At 36.0% G+C, this 18,306-nt stretch overlaps 1 protein-coding gene across 1 annotated transcript in view; it reads left to right on the top strand.

Annotated features, from left to right (window-relative positions):
• The window catches only part of LOC149065034 (propionyl-CoA carboxylase alpha chain, mitochondrial-like), a 68,471-nt gene that overhangs the window by 10,678 nt on the left and 39,487 nt on the right, over positions 1–18,306 (top strand). The window contains exons 5-9 of the mRNA XM_089254470.1: positions 6,779–6,832; positions 9,974–10,105; positions 10,262–10,298; positions 13,701–13,779; positions 14,824–14,926. Coding sequence (XP_089110596.1) covers positions 6,779–6,832; positions 9,974–10,105; positions 10,262–10,298; positions 13,701–13,779; positions 14,824–14,926 — 405 coding nt within the window. The remainder of the gene's footprint in view (positions 1–6,778; positions 6,833–9,973; positions 10,106–10,261; positions 10,299–13,700; positions 13,780–14,823; positions 14,927–18,306) is intronic.

Below are 18,306 nucleotides of genomic sequence, written 5' to 3'. Positions count from 1 at the left end.
CAACCCAATTAAAAATGCAATTAACACAAATTATAAACAATATATACACATGATAAAATATTATACAATGCCCATAAAGAATACTTATGGTTGTCTTATTCTAAGAATGGATAGCTTCTCGATTTACCCAACATGTTTATCATGGGTTCCGTTCACAATCCCGACAGACGAAATCCCGACAAGTCACAATCCCGACAGACGAAATCCCGACAGGTCGAAATCCCGACAGGGTCGAAATCCCGACAAGTCAAAATCCCGACACGGTCAGAATCCCGACACTCGTCGAATTTAAAAATTCAATTTCACCGTATAAGCCGCACTTCGCGAATTCTGTCAGGATTTGAATTTCTCGCGGCGAGGGGCGTTGGGGCGCCGATGATAATGATAAATTGCGATCAAATAAATTTTCAAATTTTAATTTCACCGTATAAGCCGCACTTCGCGATTTCTGTCGGGATTTGAATTTCTCGCGGCGAGGGGCGTTGGGGCGCCGATGATAATGATAAATTGCGATCAAATAAATTTTCAAATTTTAATTTCGCCGTGTAGGCCGCACTTCGCGATTTCTGTCGGGATTTGAATTTCTCGCGGCGAGGGGCGTTGGGGCACCGATGAGAATGATAAATTGCGATCAAATAAATTTTTAAAATTTTAATTTCACCGTATAAGCCGCACTTCGCGATTTCTGTCGGAATTTGAATTTCTCGCGATGAAGGGCGTTGGGGTGACGATGAGAATGATAAATTGCGATCAAATAAATTTTCAAATTTTAATTTCAAATGTATTATGCAGTGCAGTGTGCGAGAGGTGCTGTTATGTCCTGTATACAAAGCAGAGAAACAAAGTTAATTTCGAACAAGAACTTGCCTTAATGCTGTTTTTGGATTGAAAGATTTTGTGCTCTATTTCCATAAAGTAAGCCCATAGCTATCTCAACAGCATCATCCCCCCAGGTGAAACAAATTTTTCTGAGGCCCCTATCTATCTATACAGGGTGTCCTGTACGTGCTAGTGCTGCCTTTTCTTATCAACCGTCCGTCAGAGAGGTATAGTTTCAATTTAAAAAATGCTGAAAATACTTTCAAAGATTATCCTTTACAAGAGAGTGGAAATATTTTTTTTTTAACGGTTAGCCGATGCGGAGATGAATTTAGGAAAGGAAGAACAATTCAAAACTGTCTTTGCGGTGAATCAAATCCACTTTCTCTGACTTGCTGGGTGAGCGCCTTAGACTGCATTGGCAACGAATATCTCAATCTTACGTTAGAGCTTGTGTGCGCTGAACGAGACCGTACATGGACTGGTGGCAGTGTAACTGGCATCAGAGGCCTGAGTTAGGTTCAACAGTTCATCGCATACAAGTTCCAAGAAAAGTTGATATTCTTTGCCTTTGTAGTCTAGTGTGCACCCAGAAAGCTCGAGAACGTGGGATCGATTCCTAGCAAGAGCACAGCTGAATTTTTCTTTCCTAACTTCATCTCGCATCAGCCAACCGTTGAAACCTTCGTATGGATAGCGGAAAGTGATATCATCCTCGGAAAATACAGCGTGTGGCTCAAAACAAAAAAAATCTAAATTTTTCTTTGATTTCCTGTCCTTTAACTTCCAATTAGAAAGTTGTTGCATTGTCTCTCCTGATGCCAACAGAAAAATTGCATGCTTCTAAGTGCAATATTCGCTAAGATATTTGAATTCAAAAACTGGAGAAAAGTTATGAAAAGACAGCAAAAACTAATCGACAAAGCTCCTTCCCCACATTTATGTTGTCCTTTCCATCTTTCCTTCGAATTTTGAATTCAAATATCTCACGAACATTGTACTTGTCAACTTAGATTTTTTTTTTTTTGGTCTCAGGAGATACGGTGCAGTCACTTTATAATTAGAAGTTTTAAAAATTTATATTTTTTTTATTTTGTTACACACTGTGTTTTCACTTTCAAAACTGGTACAGGGTAATTTTTGAACGCCTTTTGAGCATTTTTTCAAACTGAAATCATCTCTACCATGGATGGGTGAAGAGACAATGGCCGTACTAACTCTTAAAGGACACCCTGTATGCAACTACACTACCACACAATTTGCATACTCTCTTCAAAATTTTAACCAGATCAAATTGTCACGAAGTCTTCCTGACACTCGAGGCTCCTCAGCAGCAGTGGCATCATAGATTGCTCGTGTTAAAATGATTATTTTCAGACCCAATTGTTTTCACAGAACGACAATCATATACATTTTTTACAACGTACTTTATTACGTATTACACATACTTTCGATACAACGACCCTCTCACTATAATGTTCATTTTGAAGAGACGAGGGGGATCGTTATATCGAGCGATGACTGCATATACGTATATATATTTATATATGTTACTGTCAAACCTTGAAGTTGGCCACTTCGCAAACTGGCCAGCCCAGTGGACCCGGCCAATGTCCGAATTACGGGCTTTCCCCAGGCCCTACATGTCGATCCCTATATATGAATCACAAAGATATCTATATTCAGATTCTTTCGACTGTTAGAGTTGCCACAGCTAACCATAATAATTACGATTAGCTATAGCTAATTATAAATGGCAATAATTGTCACAAAAAATACTTCAATTCGGCGATAACCTCGAACCATAGGCGTCGATATAGGGATACACACACACAAAAGGCTGGCCAAAGCCTGTATTTCGGACATTGGAAGGGTGAACTGGGCTAGTCAGTTTGCGAAGTGGGCAATTTCGGGTTTTGGCAGTAACATATAAACCGTTATTCTCCTCTCTGGGCTGAATTCCCCCCACTGTGGGGCCATGGAAGCTGGGCCCCAAGAATAACACTGCCATGTGCACGGGTTCTGTCTATAGTGAAGTACAAAATGAATCGGGGGGGGGGGGTGATGGAAAGGGGGGAATATCCGTGAATAAGGAACTAACTATGTATTACACGCGTCTTCACTAGCGGGGATTTGGTAATCTGCAAATTCTTCCTTAAGACCAACTTAGAGGTAGAATTTTAAGAAAATTTTTTGGGAGTCTCAACAGTATAAAATAAAACTACTGACAGAATTTTATGTTTATAGCTTCGTAGTGAGAATGGGGAATTGGGGATCCGGTCCCTTCGAAATGAGAGAAAATGATTGAAATAAGGTAAAACATGGCCAAATATATTATTTGACCACTTTGTCTCCCCCCCCCCCCCGAATGAAATTTCTGGATACGGGCCTGAACTTCAGTGGTTGCGGCTCGGCGATGAATCAGTGAATTAAGCTGTCAAGACATGTAATTTTATACATATGAATAAAAAGATTTCTCTACTATTACATTGCTTTCGAAAAACCTTGAAAATTTTAAATTAAGATCTTCATGATACGGTCTAACTTTGTGAAATATCATTTGACATTTTAAGTCTATTTGAAACTTGAGCGAGAAAGAATTTCGAAAAATTCTCAAAGAAAATAATAAGGAATAGCAGTATTTGTGGCGGATAGAAAAAGCGATAAATGCCAGAAAAAGGCAACCCCAATCCTTTGCTTTTCGCCAAGTTGGAAAAGTAAATGAATTTCCAAATTATTGATCTCCATTGATCATGGTATGCGCCACAAACCACTTGCAGCGACAAACGGAAATCCCGACAGAAATCGCGAAGTGCGGCTTATACGGCGAAATTAAAATTTGAAAATTTATTTGATAACAATTTATCATTCTCATCGTCGCCCCACCGCCCTTCATCGCGAGAAATTCAAATCCCGACAGAAATCGCGAAGTGTGGCTTATACGGCGAAATTAAAATTTGAAAAATTTATTTGATCGCAATTTATCATTCTCATCGGCGCCCCAACGCCCCTCGCCGCGAGAAATTCAAATCCCGACAGAAATCGCGAAGTGCGGCTTATACGGCGAAATTGAATTTTTAAATTCGACAGTGTCTGGATTTTGACCGTGTCGGGATTTTGACCCTGTCGGGATTTCGACTTGTCGGGATTTTGACCTGTCGGGATTCGAACCGTGTCGGGATTTTGACTTGTCGGGATTTCGTCTGTCAGGATTATGACCCACACCCGTTTATCATACTTCTTTTTAAACGTGTCAATTGTGTTACAATTTACTACCTCCGGGGGAAAGCTATTCCATTTATTAACAACCCTATTAGAGAAAAATTCCCTGCGACACCATAACCTTGCATTGTCCTTCACCAATCGATACTGGTGTCCCCTTGTAAAAGCAGTCGATTGGCGGTGTACTAAAAGTTCATGGTCCATCCTATCCATCCCATTCAAAATTTTAAACACTTCGATCATATCTCCTCGACACCTGCGTTCATCCAATGTAAACATATTCAAAAAATGAAGTCTCTCTTCATAACTCAAGCCCTGTGTGCCAATAAGGACACGCGTAGCTCTTCTCTGCACTCCTTCAACCAAGTCTATGTCCCTCTGTAGGTATGGTCTCCAAAACCTTACAGCATACTCCAGTCCAGGACGAACTAAGCCTCGAAAAAGCGGAAGAATGATTTTAGGAGAACGCGAAGAGACCTTTTTGAAAATGAGACCAAGCATTCTATTCATTTTTTTGACCACCGCTGAACAATGTTCGGAAAACCTAAGTCGCTCGTCAATGAGAATTCCCAAATCGGTGACCCTAGTTGAATCCGGGATAGTGACACCATTCAACTCGTAAGAGAACCGTGGGTTGTTCAAACCAAAATGAGCGACCATGCACTTATCTACACTAAACGTCATGCTCCATTCATTTGCCCATGCTGCAATCCTGTTTAAGTTGGTCTGGAGCAACTCCCTATCGCTTTCATTCCCGATTACCCCCATTAGCTTCACATCATCTGCGAATTTGCTAGTAATCCCATCGATACCCTGATCGAGTTTGTCGATAAAAAGTGAAAAAAGTATGGGGCCAAGGACACTTCCCTGAGGAACTCCACTTGTGACGTCTGTCCAACCAGAGAATTCCCCGTTCACCATAACTTGTTGTGACCTATCTCTTAACCACGATTCTATCCAATTCAGCAAGTTGCCCCCAATTCCAATCTCGTGTAAACGCTTCAATAGTTTGCCATGTTGGACCCGATCGAATGCCTTCTGGAAATCAAGGTAAACAACATCTACATTTTTGCTCTTACCCAAAGCCTTAGTCACGTGATCATAGAAGCAAAGGATGTCAGTTACACATGACTTCCCCCTTCCTGAACCCATGCTGATTATCTGACAATACATTATTCTCGTCTATCCACTTCACAAACTGCCTTTTGATGATAATTTCCAAAATTTTCGAGAGGGAGCTCGTCAAACTCACTGGACGATAATTTGACACAGCTTCGCTACTACCCTTCTTAAATATCGGAACATTGTTAGCAAGTTTCCAATCTCTTGGGACGATACCCTCAGCAACACTACTCCTGTATATCTGTGCCACTGGCCCCAACAATTCATTAGCACATTCCCTGAGTACCCTGGGATAGATATCATCTGGTCCTGGTGCTTTGCTTGCACATACATTTCTTAGAAGATTTAGGACCTCCACATCTTCTACTTGAATATCGTTGAGGGTTTTATTACCCCATGCAACATCCATATATCGAATATCATTATCTCCATTAAAAACCGACGCGAAAAAGTCATTGAAAGCACTACACATGCCTACATTGCTCTCTACCCTAGAGCCTCCTATCGAGAGGGGGCCAACTGTCCCCTTACATCCATTATTGACGTATCGAAAAAATGATTTTGGGTCAGAGCCAATGTTATCTGCCAACCTAGATTCAACTTCCTTTTTACTATCCCTTATCGCTTTCTTCAAGGCAATGTATAATTATAGTCTTCAAAATGTTGTAAACTGTGAGTATAATATATAGTATAATGGTACTCAGAAATGGCTAAAAAAAAAATCTCTACCTGTGAGAGACCTATTTTTAGCACCCCCTGGCAACGTTTTTATTTAGTCAACAAATTTTTTTTACCCTTTGAACTCAGACTTGGTGCCCCTACTAGAGCTGTGCCCTGTATTGACACCAGTATCGATTGGTGAGGGACAATGCAAGGTTATGGTGTCGCAGGGAATTTTTCTCCAATAGGGTTGTTAATAAATGGAATAGCTTACCCCCGGAGGTAGTAAATTGTAACACAATTGACACGTTTAAAAAGAAATACGATAAACATGTTGGGGTAAATCGAGAAGCTATCCATTCTTAGAATAAGACAACCATAAGTATTCTTTATGGGCATTGTATAATATTTTATCATGTGTATATATTGTTTATGATTTGTGTTAATTGCATTTTTAATTGGGTTGCTGTATTTTTGAAACATATGACAACCATATTTTTATGGGCATCTTCTTATCAGCCACCTCGTTGGGCATTTTGCCTGTTGTGGCGTTGTATTTGTATTTGTATTTGTATAATTGGTCATACTACTCAAGAGCTGCCCCTGACAGCTTTTTTTTTAAACTGGTACACCTGACAGGTGCACTAGATCATGTATAGCAGAATTTCATCTAACTTCATACCATATTCATTTAATCTTTTCTAATCCATCAAAAAAATTTGAAAACATACATTTTTTGCTATTTACAACAATTATGACTTTTTCAATTAACCTCAAAATTTTCTGTAAGGTCGGTATTATCTGAGGTTTCAGTTATTCGAGGTAAGTCTGATCCACATCAGCTTGAATAATCAGGGTCCTACTGAATATAATATTCGTCATATCATAAGCTTTTAATGTGCATAAAAGCACAATTTACATCACTTGTGTAGTAATCCGTACTTCTCCTTCATAGGTTCATCCAGGTTATGGATTCCTTTCAGAAAATACAGATTTCGCTCATAAATTGGTGAGTTTGTCTATAACTTTATGGATTAATATTCTTTGCTGTTTGTGACTTTTTGAAATTGGTATTCTCTAGAGCAGTTTTCTTCAACCACCCAGTCTGTAAAACATTTCACCCAATCCATGTAGCTGCTACATAATTTTAGATTTAATAATTCAGACATTGTCTCTATATTGAAATGTATTTCTCCGGTCAGCTGGTCTGCACAAATCATTTATCCCATTTCAGCAGGTGCATGAAATTGTTAAGCTATAACCATATTTGCAAAAAAAGATTGAAAAACACTTCTCTAGAGATGACTTTTATGCCAATTTGAAGACTTGGCATTCAAAATTAATTAATTTCGATCAGTGGTGGGATTCAAATAATTGTATCTGCATACATATTCAGTGTCTTCTCTGCCCCCCCCCCCCACCTTCCCCCATTAGACAGGACAGAACCCCTGCTGATTGCAGGTGCTGCTTTATCAACTGATCCACCTATCATGGCAAAAATTATGTATTTGTTCTAGCAAATCAGTGTAAACACAGGCTGGATTCCACCATTGGCAGCTTTTGTTAAGTACTGTGATGAAAGGTTTAACCTCATGGAATTGGAAAAAAGAAAGAAGAATCTTATTAGTGTTTCAGCATAAAGATGTACATTTTCCTTTACCTATCAATCCTAATCATCTAAATTATTACAATAATCACCTATTTTTTTAAGAAATTTATTTTTCTTTATCAAGCAGGATTATGAGATAAGTTTAATTTTTTTTTAAATATTATGTGATGTTAACATAAGAACACATCATTGGTAGATACTAAATGTATGTAAACTATGTACCCTGTTTCTTGTTCCATCCCTTCCCCTGAGTGGAGCCTTGTGCAGTTAATTTTTGGTTGCACTGCCCCCCAAGAACTTGAAATATGAACTTTATCATACAACATTCAAGTTTTAATAACCATAGTTTCCTGTAATAAAGCCACTGCTTATATAGCTTTAAAACTTTAATTTTTAGCTCTTTTTTGGTAATTCAAAGTCGCATCCAATCCGATTACACTTTTTTTCCCTGATGTTGTAACTTCAGAGATACTAATTCTTATGAGGATTTTTTTGTCTTGTACAACATTTCCATGTTAGTGTAAGTTTTTCTTTTTAGTTCTTTAATTAAAATTAAACAGTTTATTACAAAGCTGCAATGATAAAAAGCCTTGTCGTTTGTATGAAAAAAAAAATTTCTTTGTTTGGCTTATACTCTTTTTTATACTCTATTTGTTTGGCAACTCTTTTACTAGAAATTATGGTAATTAAATCTTTTCAACTACAGTAGAACCTTGATTATCTGGGCTAATAGTGGGGAAGGTGAACGTGGATAATCAAAAACACAGTTAAATTGCCTGGAGTAAAAAAATGATTTAAAATAAAATTTGGAAAAAAAGGCACGTATCACGTATTTTACCTGTTTAAAATCCCCTGCACATATTTATATTATCCATGTGAAAAAATCTAATAAAAAAATTACACTTATTGAAGGATAGTGACACTACTAATATCCTGGGTTTCATTGATGGCAGAAATACAGTAGAACCTCAGTTATATCCAGGCTAATATTGGGGAAGGTGATTGCTGATAACCGAAAAACACATCTTTTTCCTGTCAGCCATTCTGCACAGTTGTAAAATGTACTAGGAGAATGACACAAACAAGGAATAGTTGTGCCTTATCTTGCAGTTTAAAAAAATACATTTTGACTAACTTGCCCACATTTCTTGTAATTGCCTGTAAATCTTCAGGTACCTATCGCCTCAGGACAATGTCCGGTTCTTATGTCTTCATATGGGGCTGCTGTTTCAATGCATTGATATGAAAGTTCAGCTCTGAGAATAGGTGGGGACGCTGGGTTCTGTAAAGAAATGAAGAAATTCAGTTCTATGAAATGCCAGAGTAGCGCAGTGGTGAGATTTTCATTTTCCACTATAAAGGTTACCGTCAAGGTCCATGGGTTTGAATCCAGCCAAAGAACATCAGAATCAAGTTCTTTACCTACCGAGCCTGGGCTACCACCAATAGAAGGTGCCTTCATTTCCCCCTCAACTCCATTGGTTGGAAATTGCCATATGGCGATATATGAGTGGAGTTAGTGTGTGGTAAAATAGTTGTTCCAAATGGAAATGTTTGTTTTCATCTCAAAATCTTACATAACCAATGGAAAAAAAAACCAAGGACAACAATATGGATAGAGAGGAGCTGAACATGAAATTTAAATTTTCAAGCCTGGTTAATCTGCTCACGGATAATCAAGGTTCTACTATATTCAGAATTGGTTCCGAGTATTTTTAAGGCAGTTTCAAACGAATTTGTTTAAGGAATGTGAGTGAATAATATTTAATTAGAAATTAAATTTTATTCCTACAAAATGTGGTGCTTACGTTAAACTTTCAAATAAATTTCAATACGTTTCGCTTACTGTAGCGTATATTTTCATGTGATGCCTATTCCGAGAAATATATTACTTATTTCAATGATAGAAGATTGAGAAACACATAGTACTCATCTCAAATATGATAAGCATGGTGAATATCCTTGAAATACTTGTACCAGCTGCTGTTCTGCTAAGGTTTTCAGCTATATTTCAGAAGTATATGTTCAAAGAAACATTTCGAAATATAAATTTGTCGAGTCAGCGAGACTAGAGAAAATTTCATTTATTTTTTCATCACATGTTTATTTGAACGTTAGCAATGTTATACAAATTGATAGATTAGCAGCTCTTGACAAATTGGAAAAATATTTAGGCATCAGCCCAATTTCTTAGGAGCCACGTATGGTGTTTTTCGCGAGAGAAACAGTCCTAAATAATGTTTTCTCCTACTTTTCCCATGTCAAAAGACAGCGTAATGAAATCAAAATTTTATGTCACTCTTTAGACTCCAATTTATCGACCGCATTTAGAAAATTTTAGGCACCAATACCGATTTTCTAGTCACCATGGCAACCTGGCACTTGTCCAGCTCTGTAGACTAGTATCCCTTATTCAAAAAACTTAATACGAATAGTTAAAATGAAACATTTTAATTCAAATTTTAAACATTCTGATAAGTCTCTTGAAACTTTTTTTTGAACATGTGATATGATTATCATCTTTTTTTCCTTTATTTGAAGGCAACAAATGGTATCACTTTTATTGGTCCAAATTCGAATGCCATAGCCGCAATGGGTGATAAAATCGAGAGTAAGAAGATAGCTCATAAAGCAAATGTCAACACTATTCCTGGTTTTGATGGAGTTGTCAGCGTAAGTGATCTCGATCAGATATTGATTAGTTTAACAAGATTAATATTTTTTTAAAGAAATATATTGAATTGTAAATAATATAACCAAGATGTGTGGATTTGTGTGTGTGTGTGGCTCGATTTGTGACATCTGTAATTTTTCCCTCTGAAATTCTAGACTGCGGAAGAATGTGTGAAAATAGCTCAAGAAATAGGTTCGTGGTTTTTTTTTGCTAATATGTTATGTTTCACATTCACGTATTCTAATCATGCAACTGTTTAATGCATCTATGCTATCCAATACACAGAGTAACAATATCAGAAATCACACACTTCGTTTGTTATTATTACTGTAATTTTTGAAATCAAATAAAAAATTGATTCAAAATTTTCAGATGAATCATATCAAAACTCGCATACAAACATTTAATGAATTTATATTTCTTTCTCTGGTATTTTATATATATAAGAATATATTATAGAAACCCACACACACACATTATCAGTCGTTTTATCTGCAGTATTTGATGCACTGATATATAGTAAAGGGAAAAACAAGAAACTATGCAATTACAGTAAAACTTCCTTTATTTTGACAATCAAAATTATTTTTTACTGTGCATATAGATATGCACATCTGAGATCATGTAAGCAATGTCAGTTATCGCAAATTTTCCAAATAGTCATCTAATTTTGTTGGATTTATATAAAACTTCAGTTATAAAAAAAGAGTGAATTGCTTAATGATTTATCAACTTCAAGCATCTGCATTTTAGTCCTTTTATAGCTTTAATGGAGATATTCACACTCCTCTGAAATTTTCTTGTTTAAAATGAGTCCCTGCATTTTAATTTTGAATATGGGAGGTTTTATGGTAATACCGTGGAGGTGGTTCGGGAACCTATACGTAAGAAATGTCAATTGACTGAAATAGTATTCAGTTTTAAACAGGTTCCCATTTTATAAAAGTGCACATTAAAGCACTAATCATTGATGAGACTATCTTTTAATTCTGTTTAAGACAGGTTTCAGTCTCGTACAATGTCAGTCTCTGTCTTCAACAGATTTCACTGTAGTTAGTTTACATAGTTAAATTTGTGTAAGTCTGTGTATTATATGCAGTAAGTGCAGTCTGACCTTTGGGAATGCTCTGATGTCTGTATCGGTTGAGGAGCAGAGCAGGTCTGGTAATAAAAGTAAAAAAAGTAAGTGCACTAGAACCTTTCTTTTGAGGACACTGGCGAGACAAAAAAAGTCCTCTGTAAAAGAGGGGGACCATTAATCGGGTTTGAAATGCATACTTTCATTACCCACAAGGAAAATTATTTAGCCATGGAAGAGGGGTGACTGTTAAGAGAGGTTTTACTGTACTCGAATACATTTATCTAATAACATGGTGAAACACGCTATAACACCAATGGTGTAAATCAGTGTTCTTTAACCTTAAAAAAATTGAATAATTTCATTAACCGGTTAAGATGGGATAAATAGTTTGCAGACTTGCTAATGGCCAAGATAAATAAAAGCTAATATAGAGAGACCGTACTTTCTTATCTAGCAGCTACATACATGAATGGGACAAAATGGTTCATGGACCAGCAGTTGAAGACCACTTATGTAAATGATAATTTTTTTATGTGAGATGAGCTTAGGAGCAGAGAACGTGTGAATGACCTTTTTGCTCGTCCATTCATGTGCAAAGGTTAGACAGGACATGTTGTCGACAAATACAGTGATGTCTTGGCTAACAAAGAAAATTCATTCCATAAATTTTTCCATAAATTCTTTAGCCACAGGTTCTCATGAAAAATTGTTTATTATGATATTGGTACTGCCTCAAATTTACAGGGTGATGAAAAACTGAAGATCTTAGTGTTTTTTTTTTTTTTGTTTTTTTTTTGTACTATGTGTATAACACAGTCGGGTTCATAGGTGCCCCCTATGTGATGTGGTTATCATTTCTCTCATGCAATGCAGATGGAAAAGTTAATCTCCTAGAATGTCCAAACTTTTTAGTTTGATGCTAAGAGTTGCACTGCATGCAGATATAAATTAATATGGCTTAAATCGGCTCTCAACCTTTCTGAAGACAAGGATCAGTAAAATGTCTGAAATAATTTCACAGACCATTTGTGACCTATAATACAGGACATTCCTGTAATTTTTGTTCAGATTTTATTAATATTTTTTTCATGATACTTGAATTTTTAATATTTACTAGTCATGAAGTACTCACACACACACACACTGCATTTTCATAATATAAATTATATTATGATAATTATGGCATAAGTTATAAATATTCATCTCACATATTTGTCAGGTTTAACATTTTGCCCGCATTTTTTTTTTTGGAATTTTAATTAAATTAAGTGATTTTGCCTACTTTTGAGAATGTTTTTGATGGTTATTAGCATTTTAACCATATTTTTCTTAATGAAATATGGTCATCGGACCATTTGAATATTTTTTCTGTGAAACAAATTTTTATTTATGGCAATTTGTAACAGCCCTTTATTTGCACACCCTTCAACAATTTGAAGGGTGGCAAATAATGGGCGAATACAAAGAATAAATTGAAATTTTTCACAAAATTTAGTGTTATCCCACATTCAGGATCTCAATTTTCTGTATTCTCCTTGATAATGTATAGTGACCCTAGGTTTGAAGATGTAATTTTATTTGAAACCATATGATATTACTAATATCAATTACAACGAGTGAATAATTTTATCAAGTCTGCTTGTGAACCATCTATGCCATCGTCGTGGTAGGTTGAGAAACGCTGGCTTAAGTGATAATAATTCTGATGTTTTGCATGAATATTCAGCTCATAACACAGCTCTGTTATGTTAGTATATGCATTCATACCAGCTAAAGTGTTTGCTAGCAGAATCTGTACTTGTTAGATGAGGTTGAGGAACCATACAAAAAAAAAACTTTGTTTAGCCGAGATATCACTCGCTGTATGAATATGCTACCAGCCATCGAACATCAGAACCAAAGTTTTAATCATTTCACTCTTGTTCTTTATGTTATTTGTGTAATAAATATGGCTCTGATGTGTCTTGCTCTTCATGATGCTGCATGTTACACAACGTTATTGGGAAAATAGATTAGGTATACACAATAACCTTGCAAAAGCTCTACTAGCTTAGCCTATGCGTGGTTTTATTTGATCACAGTTTGATAAAATAACTTAAGGTTAATATCAAAATGTAAAATAAACTAAATTTCCAAGTAAAGTGTGATAGAACAGATGTTGGAGACAGGCTTTAGGGTGATTGGTGTGGTGGGGCTTTTATATATATGTGTGTGTGAGACTATCAGTCTTGACAATTATTTATTTATTACTGGCTTTTGCCAAACGGAAAATTTTTTGTGACTTACCTATAGCAGCAGGAGGGTTGATATTCATATTGGATTGCTGTCAGATTAACTCGTCATAAAAGCAAGTGCCAGTTTAAATTTCTCCTGTTTTAAAACATACATAGTATATCTTTTTTTGTAGGTATTTCTCTGTGGTTTTAATAAAATGATTTCAAATAAATATTTGTTAGAAACAGAGCTTTCTTCTACTCAATCTGGTGTCTTCATGATTATTTTGTATTTCACAGGCTATCCTGTCATGATTAAGGCTTCTGCTGGCGGAGGCGGGAAAGGAATGCGGATAGCGTGGAATGACAAAGAAGCCATGTAAGCAAGTTTTTTTTCCTAGTTTTAAAGTTGTATATGCAGTTGCCACCAAGACGTTTTCATTAATTGATGCTCTAATTCTAAAAATGTGTAATTTCTTTAAACAGTTAGTTATTATTCCAAAGATACATATCAGGTGTCCCAGCAGTCTATTGCTAAAATAAGAATAGCGATAGTACATAATCTATTAGCTTTCATATGTAGTGAAATGGGTATGATTATATTTGGAAGACAAACTCTACATGCACCTCATAAACATTCCTCTGAGGAATTTCTAATTTTCAATTAGTGCATGCAAAATCGTGTTGTGTGTATTATGCATATTGAAATTTAATTAAAACATAAATACAAATACAAAACACAGATACACAAAAACATTACATTCTGATATAAACAATCTGTTCAGGGCTCATTAAATGGTATAATGAAATATAAAATGGTTGCAGTATTTATATATATGATGTCAGAGTTATGCATATTTAGTGTTCTAGCAGTGCTGCCATCTGTCCTCAATACTAAAAATAAAAGATTCCTGAATTTTTTTTTATGTAAGTATTGCATTGATGGTCCACCTGCCCTCTGCTGAGAGACTTTTTCAAATAGAGGACTGCAGAGTAATTTTTGCTCCCAAATTAGACAGTAAATTTTATAATTACTAGTGTTTGATCCCGAAGCAACACACTTTTCGGAAATATAAAACAAAGTCTAATCTTAAGAGGTCTATCGAAAAAAGGAACCAAACTTAAAGTTGCCAAATTCACAAACTTACAAAAAGTTTGGGTTTTAATTTCAGTCAGAATTGTGTAATTACAGCTTTTTGAAATTGGCTTCATACTAGAGGTCCTAGTTTTGTTAGCGCCTTGTGTGAATAGAAAACTCGCATCATTCTATAAAAATTGTTATGGAAAAGTAGCGTTTGGAAATCAAATATTTTCTACAGAAAAATTTTATTAAGTATTGATTACATAAGCATCACCAACTGTAGCCATGTATTTTCTGTTATGACAATGAGCATCAATCTTTGCTTTTTAAAATCTGTTGCAGGGAAGGATTCCGTTTTTCATCTGAAGAGGCCAAGTCAAGTTTCGGGGACGATAGGTTACTGGTAGAAAAATATGTAGATAATCCTAGGCATATCGAAATTCAGGTAAGTGCCATCTGACCTACTATTTTTATTACAAAAATGCTGTGAAAATTTTCACTTTTTTTAGTTTGTGTTTATGTATTGTTTATATTTTGTTTTTACATAATCATGAATGCATTTTATATTTTTTCATGCGTGCAATTTTCTTTTTGCACCTCATCTTGATTAGCTTGCTCAATGAATGGAGCATAGGTGTCAATACTGCCAATTTTTTAGCATTATCTAAATATTTTGGTTGGAAACCAGATTCTTTGACTTTTTTGTACCTTTACAGAAAAATCCTCAAATTGTGCTTTGCAGAAGTTAAAAATCTGTAAAGAAAATCCTCAGTCATTACAATCTCAAAATGACCATGTTTTCTTGAGAAATATACAAGGAATTCCAAATGTGATACCAAAACTCAGCAAAGTTTTCTATTATTGTTAAAATCTCCAAAAGATTTACCAATGGCGGGAAATGAAGCGCTACTGCAAATCAAAGGTTAAAAAAATTAATTCCACAAAAAAAACTTTTATATGACAAATACAATCAGTATGTGAGATGACTTCATAGTCATAATAGTTAGCTTTCTTCTACTTTCAGTAAAAAATAAAAATTCAAGTAGGCTTTGTTGAAAGATGGGAAGAAAAGGGACAATTTTTTTATAAAAAAATTCTGGAAGACTAAAATTACAGTAAAATATGGGGATGTCCTGAAGAAAAGACAGGTCATATGGTTACCTTGAAAAATCCCCAATTTTCTGTTTAATTTGCATGACACGTTTTCTTCAGCAGCAAGATGTTTTGTAAAAAGTCATATTGCAGATTTTTCAAGTCTGGGAATTTGTGCCTATGATGGTATAGCTGATAGGCTGCAGTCAATGGATAATCATTTTTTTTAGTTAACACTAGAAAGATGGGTCGGAGGTCTATACCTACAAAGACAGCAGGAGTCAGTGTGACCCCCATACCTGGCAATTTTTGAAAATTTTCATATTTTAAAGTATGTATAATACTTTTTAACATAGAATAGAGTTATAATGCAAATAACTAAGTGAAACCATTGATCTGTTTTATTATTTGGTTTTTGAAGCATTTTGAGTGAATGTTCTTTCTTTAACTCTGGACTGGAAAATTTTTATTTCCTCCGTAAAAGGATTCCGGTATTACATTGCTTCTGAGAAATCTTGCTTTTTTTCCCCCACAGTGGAAAGCACCAGAGGATCTTTCTGCAGAGTTCCAACCGAAATTTGTTAAATTTGATTTGAAAAAAGTCACATGATTCCAGAGGAGGAAAATCTGTATCTATAGGCAATGAGTTTCTCGTAAAATATTTTAGAATCTTTGATGTCGAAGGTCTCGTAATATTCCATGCACTTAAATCTGCAGTAGTTTCTTCGCAACTGATAGACAGGATATCAATGAGATAGCATATATTTATAGAAATAAATTGATTTGTATAGTTCTAGCTTGTTTTTGTAGTTTTTGTCCAGTGTGGTTTACATTTATTGTTTCTAGCAGGATTTTAAATCGCATCAGCTGAAGGACTGTCAGAGTATAATTTCATTCAAATTCATACTTCCATCATCATTACTGTTGCTTGCTTCACAAATGTTTTGCCTGGGGTAATTTTCACTCTCCTCTGAATTCTTATCTAAATTTTTATCGTCTGGGTTTTTCTCGCACAATCTTTTCAAACTTCTGAAAAATTCCCTTTTTGGTGAATCTGTGCCTTCTTTCCATTCCTACAGCAATCTTAAGTATGTGGATATCTCTTCTTTGCAGAACAAACAATTTATCAGACAAAATGACGAAAATACTTTACAACAAATCTGAGACAACTGCTAACAGACATCTACAAATGCGAATGAATGTAAAGTGACTTGCAAATGGAAATTACACTGTATTGGATGAACAAAGAGATTGTTTGAAGAATTTTGATTGTATTAAAATCACTTGTGACAATGTGTGTTTGTAGTATTATACAGTGAATGTGTTCCAAAGTATATGGGACATCAGTGTGACACTCCCCCCCCCCCCCCCCCCCCGTCTTTCTAGGGGTATATTGGTTTATATCTCAGTTGCTAAGAAAGATTATGAAAAAAAGTTTCTGTGTACATGATAATTCAGGGAAAGTAGAGAAATTATTAAGCCTGTGGAAACAGAATGAGCACGCAGAGTCACACAGATCCATCTGTTTTTCTAATGTGTAACATAGCCTTGTTGACGCTCGCCTGACCTTTGCCCCTGATTTTATGGTAGTGCATGTGTTATGTTTTATTATTGAGTTTGTGTTATGTCTATTATATACTTTATGTTTATAATTATTTCCTGTCGACTAAACAAACTTGTTACTTACGGACGTTTTCGGTGCCGATGTGTCACGAACTGTTTTAGGAAGAGAGGGAAACTAGTTTCCGAACTTGCCACTTGGAATGCCAATGTCGATGGGGGCGTATGTGCGTTACTCCTCATTTGCATGCTTAGTGATTTGGGAGCTATATATAATCACGTCCGTGCTTCAAATCGGCCTTCAGTCTCATAGCGCTAGAATCGCTAATCATCTGAACAACTCGGCTGGTCCGATGTTCCCGTCACGCAAGTTCCCGTCAATTGCTCTCCAAGAATGCCGTTCAGGGATGTCTGCTGGTGTCCGTTCTCGATCTTAATGCCTTTGTAGATCTTGCCGACTGCGATCTGGCGTTGGCTGGCATGGTCAATAGCAGTGATCTGATAGTTTCTTCGTATGACGCTGCAATCTGATGCTACTCTTTCGTCACGACGTCCACCATCGGACTCCACCGCTTGAACGCCGAAATCCACGTGTAGCACACCGATTTCCGTGATATAATAGCACCTCATCTACTACGCCCTGGGTTCGTCGCCGAAGTCTGTGTGATTCTACTGACATCTGTGGTCGAGCATCGTTTCTTGAAGACCATAGCTGAGTGTCACTTCTGCCCTAGTCGTTTCACTATAAGTATACTTTGCGATTTTCCTACCAATGAAGGGTTTGCCCTTGAATTGATGTCTTAACTAATGTTTTAATTTGTAATAATAGAAATAAATAGTTGTTCAAAACTGTTTTGTTCATTGGCAGATAAAGACATACGTTGCAAATGTTAAAGTATTTTGCAAAAAGTACAATAACCCCAGACAAATACACCAGAGACGACCACCAGTGTCTCTAGTGTATTAGTTAGCGCACTTGCTCGGTATGCAAGGGGATCCGGGGAGGAGGCAAATCACTTTTCTTTCCAAATATCAGTTTCCACATTCACATCCAGAAAATTCAATTTCTCAGTATATTTCAGGCCGAAAAAATACCATCTCTTCAGTTTCAATTGTGCTTTTTTTTAATTATTTAATCCATAGAAAGTTTGTTTAATTCTGAATTAAAAATTC

Source organism: Pholcus phalangioides, unplaced genomic scaffold, assembly GCF_987345545.1.
Source record: "Pholcus phalangioides strain wild (caught in Gottingen) unplaced genomic scaffold, Ppha-v1.0 ptg000041l_1, whole genome shotgun sequence".
Lineage (NCBI taxonomy): Eukaryota > Metazoa > Arthropoda > Arachnida > Araneae > Pholcidae > Pholcus > Pholcus phalangioides.
Note: the sequence above shows the minus strand (reverse complement) of the source record. Positions and strands in the feature narration are given on the sequence as shown.